At 44.3% G+C, this 4457-nt stretch overlaps 1 protein-coding gene across 1 annotated transcript; it reads left to right on the forward strand.

Moving 5' to 3' along the window:
• The first annotated feature begins 2343 nt into the window (after positions 1-2343).
• On the forward strand, positions 2344-3309 carry TREMEDRAFT_57956 (uncharacterized protein). Its single transcript, XM_007008327.1, has 2 exons — positions 2344-2384; positions 2776-3309. Exon 2 carries the CDS (start codon positions 2805-2807, stop codon positions 3210-3212), a length of 408 nt encoding a protein of 135 aa, XP_007008389.1. The 5' UTR covers positions 2344-2384; positions 2776-2804; the 3' UTR covers positions 3213-3309.
• Positions 3310-4457: the final 1148 nt, after the last annotated feature.

A 4457-nucleotide genomic window follows, 5' to 3' on the forward strand; every position in this document is an offset into this window, starting at 1 on the left:
GTCAAAATGGTCAGGGAGTGAAACGATGATTCGAGCTGATGAAGATCAAGATACTTTGAATTATGACGAATTGGAAAAATTGATAAGTCATAAGAAATTTGTGGGCTTGACTTCAATCCCAGTCAGTTTTCTTTTCTTCCTCTGCTCATCTACCTTAACGTTCTACACGTCCTCGTCTCAATCTTTTCGATTTTCATTATCGTTTTCGAGCCTCTTCTCTCTCTTTATCACCCGGAAAGGAAAGACGAGTTTCCTTTTCACCTCCTGAGACCCTTACCTATTCTTCTACCTCGTCTCATCCATCCTCGTACCAATTCGAGTCCCGAGCCGACCTCGTATACCTCTGGGTTTTATTTCCCCCCTCTTTTCTAAGCAATAACCGTACTGTCCCTCCCTCTCAATTCCGCCATCGCTCATGTTGCTCCTGCTGCAGCAGCCGCCGCTACGCTTTTTTCGCCGCCTTGTACCTGTTCCTACTCGTCCGATTTCTCATGGTTTTTTTCCGCTCTCTCCATCCACTCTTCCTACTCTTTGAATTTCCAAACCGACTCTTGTTTCTTCCGCCCTTGTGTCTGCATCTCTTTCTCTTCACCTGTCCTCGGACCGATATCTTCACCTATTTCTCTCATCTTTGGGCTCCTCGTACCGACTGTGAAACCTACTTCTCTCGTCTTTGGTTCATATTCCTTCACCTTATCATCATCATTTCTCGCTTCCCATCTCCGTTCATACTTTCAATCTTTGTCTTTTCAATCTCTTCTCTTCTCTTCTCACTCCTTTTGATTTTCCAGCCCATTGGATAACGTCTCTATTCGGTCACTTGTCTTGTTGAGTTCAAAACAATACTCTTCCCCCTTTTCTTCCCGTTAGTACTTGTATCCCATCTTCCCTTTTCTGGGAATGATGAAAGCATCTTGACATGACTTTGATTCACCGTCTCTTCTCCCCCTTGCCCGAAATCAACAAATGACGCATGTTCTTGACATTTCCAACACTCGCTCCAGCAGTCAATATCGAGTCTAAATGTTGAATCCACTGAGTCGTAGTCCTCCTCGGCCTCGTGCTCCTCCTCCGCCACCACGATTCCCACTCAAACCCAGATCCCACCTGCACCCTTTCGACCTATGACAAACAAAATCCCACATGTACGCTTTCACAGAAACAGGATAACGATCAACAATATTGGGTATACGCGTCGTGCCCTCGAGTCGAAACGGTTTCCATTTATCTATCGACCGTCTCGGAGCAAATGTTGCAGCGTGCTGAACCGGTACGTCATTTCTGTCTTTGTGTTTCTTTCCACTTTGTTACCTTTTTGTTTTGTTTTTCCTGTCTCCCCTTCATCTTCTTGGTTCCGTACGGTTCGCTGTCGTGAGGAAAAGGTAAAAGATACTAGATACTTGTTTCCTTTTTCCATCTATTGCTTGCTTTGTGCACAATAGCTCTTTTCTGTAATTGACCTTTGCTTTTTCTCACGAATTTTTTACCAATCCTCCGGTATGATTGCCTAATTCATTTTCATTCATCAGCCTCTCTCCTCCCCCTCCCTCCAATCTTGGACCCATACGTACGTTCCACTCACCCGTTTGTATTTCTTCGTCTTGATCTTGTTCCTGCACAACTTGTTCTGCCTTTATGCAACCTGCTCTTTCCTGGAATGATCAGTCTGAACTTTTTTTGCTTTTTTGTCTTGTCTTTCTTTTTTAATTGGAAAAATTTACTTTCCTCACTAACAGATCGTCGATCCTGATTATCCTCATGACCATGACGACTTTGTCGTCTCTCACTCTCCAAAAAGCTTTTTCTGCACTCGACTGAATTTCTAACGATCCCCTGAAATCCCAAACATCGTTCTCATCTCCAATCGCCGGTCTCTCCCTAACGTCCAACCCATAATCCATCAGATCCCACCTACCCACTCATATACCCTTGGGGAACCATACATACATCCTCACTCTGACCCGGTGACCTTCCCTCGCTTCCAACCACGTCAACGATACGTTAGACGCTAAACGAGGCCAAGGGATCACCTCGGTTGGACTCGTGTCGCTTCCGTGGACCGTTTCTCTTGAGCCTCCCCAACCCTGGCGCGTCCCTGTTCCCTCCCACTGACTTTCGAGCTGCAAGTCATGGTGTATAATCAACTTTGCCACGCCGGTTCACAAGATACACGTGTCGCCTATCTTTCATCAACTGTGGTGCGGTCGGTTGAACTGTGCAGTGGTCGGTGTGCCCCGATCCCAATTAGAAAAAATGGTCTTGTTGCCCGAAGTGGCTCTCGGGGTGGTACAAGATGTCGATCGAGTGATTGAGACTTGGATGATGGAATTTGTCTGACTCAAGGGGGACAAGATACTACACATGGACCACACTCTTGAAACCAAGTGAGCTTTTCAATTACTTTCTTTTTCTTTCTTCCTTTGTCATCTTTCATTTCTTTCACCTGGTCGTACGTACGTACGCTTTTATTCCCCCCCCCCCTGCCCAACTATACTCTCATCTCAATTGTTGAGAATTGATCCATCTCACCAGAACACCCCTCCTCCCCTTTTCGAGCGGGATCTGTCGTTCATCCGAGCTTTTCAACTCCCGACTCGACTAACGAGTGACCCTACTTTTTTGAATTTTTCTACGAAGCCATCGTCCAAGCCTTTCGACGTACATGTATTCCACTCGGCTCGGCATGTTTGACCGTGATTTCTCTCCGAGGAACTGGTGCATCATCACTCTCCCCTTCGCCGACCCACGCTTGATCGACTTGCTCACGGATACCAGGACACTGTCACCGTCGCTCCAACATATACATGTCGTTCACCACAAGCCATCTCACCACCGGTGGACTTTTGGTCATGGCTTTCCTCCACCATCAAATCCGTGGTTCACAACGACCGAGTTGGAATGCGCATGGTCTCAACGAAATATATGAGGTATGTGGTCATTTGGGTTCTGAGTCAAGTACCCACCTCTGTCCTGAACATTTGACGAGGTCTGTCTTGTTTCTGGTTTGGAAAATGATCCCGAGATGGGGGGTTTGCTCGTCGTCTGGAGTGAGAGTAGGTCTTAGGAAGTTGGAGAACAGTGTCAAGTCAACTAACTGTCATCACGCACATGTACACATGTTGAATAGGGATCAGGGATTAGGGGTTGAGGGGGGAGATAAGGGAAAGACAGAGAGTATCTCTCTTGGTTTATTCACAAAGGTTTGTGGGTAACTAGTCTCATTATACCTATTGTACGATCGGGACATGGAAATTTCACACCTTTGATAGTAGTTAGTTACCTTTTACATGGATGTATCGTACATACGTATCCTTGCTTCTCACATTGCAAATATCAAGTATAGATATTTCCCAAATTACCCGTCGAGATCCGTACAGAGTTCGGTTCAGCTCTATGAATAATTACCTGATCATCTTGTATCTACACGCACCCGACTATAATCATCATAGTAAAGAAAAGCAAACAAAGAAAAAGGAAGCGAACAGATCGAGGGGATATGGTTCATTCAGGAAAAAAAACAAACTAACATAGATGACCTAACCAAAGTACATAACCCAATCTGATCTAAACCCTAATTAAAGTGAACGTTTTTCTCAGTTGATCCTCCAACTCACTGATATTGTACGTTCTTCCATCATCATTACATTATCAAATTCTCTCCTTGCTTCAACCCCTATAACCTTTGATTTCCAACCCCCTGCGCTTGCTATTTCCCCAGAATAACAGAGAACAGTGACAGATTGATTCGAGAACTCAAGGTCTGAATCTTCTCCGGCCATTACATCGACATTGGATCTTTTCAAGCGGGTATTGCGAAACTGATAAAGGTACGTCAGTCTTATCTCCGATCATAATGAAAATGAATATGAGAATGAAATGACACACGAACGAAAACGAAATGAAAAAAAAAACGATATAAAGACGTTATGATATAAACACGAAATCGGATGAAACTGAAGATGAAACGAAACAAAACGAGATGGAATCAAAAGAAGATGAAAAGACGAAAAGACTTACAACTTTTATCCCGACCACGTTTCATCAATCCTATTGGTGAAAGCTGCCTTGTTTCTTCCTCAGACTGACGGAACAGATGAGACCTTGGAATTTGACGTTGCTCTCATGTGTCGAAGAAATCATCTCCTGGGGATGGTCACCTTGTCGTTTGTTCGTGGGACGAACCAAGATATTACGTCTAGGTCTAAATTAAACCAATCGAGGGATCTTTTGATCTCGTTTTGGTAAAACGTTTGACAATTGCTTTTTCTCCCAGTTTCGTTGAGATAGGATTGAGGACATGTCGATGTTTTTTTCAGGCTCAGATGTAGATTTGATGCTTTGAGGTCTGAAACGTAAAGGTAGAAGTAGATGAGATGGGTTTGTGGTTTCCGAGTAAAGAGACGAGCGGGCATGGGCTGTATCAGTTAGATCAGTCTACAAGATTTTCCAACTTTTGA

Source organism: Tremella mesenterica (genome assembly GCF_000271645.1).
Source record: "Tremella mesenterica DSM 1558 unplaced genomic scaffold TREMEscaffold_20, whole genome shotgun sequence".
Taxonomy (NCBI): Eukaryota; Fungi; Basidiomycota; class Tremellomycetes; order Tremellales; family Tremellaceae; genus Tremella; species Tremella mesenterica.

Excerpts from the sequence above, each read along its gene's own strand:
- TREMEDRAFT_57956 (XM_007008327.1), top strand. The coding sequence starts at position 2,805 with ATGTCGTTCACCACAAGCCATCTCACCACCGGTGGACTTTTGGTCATG.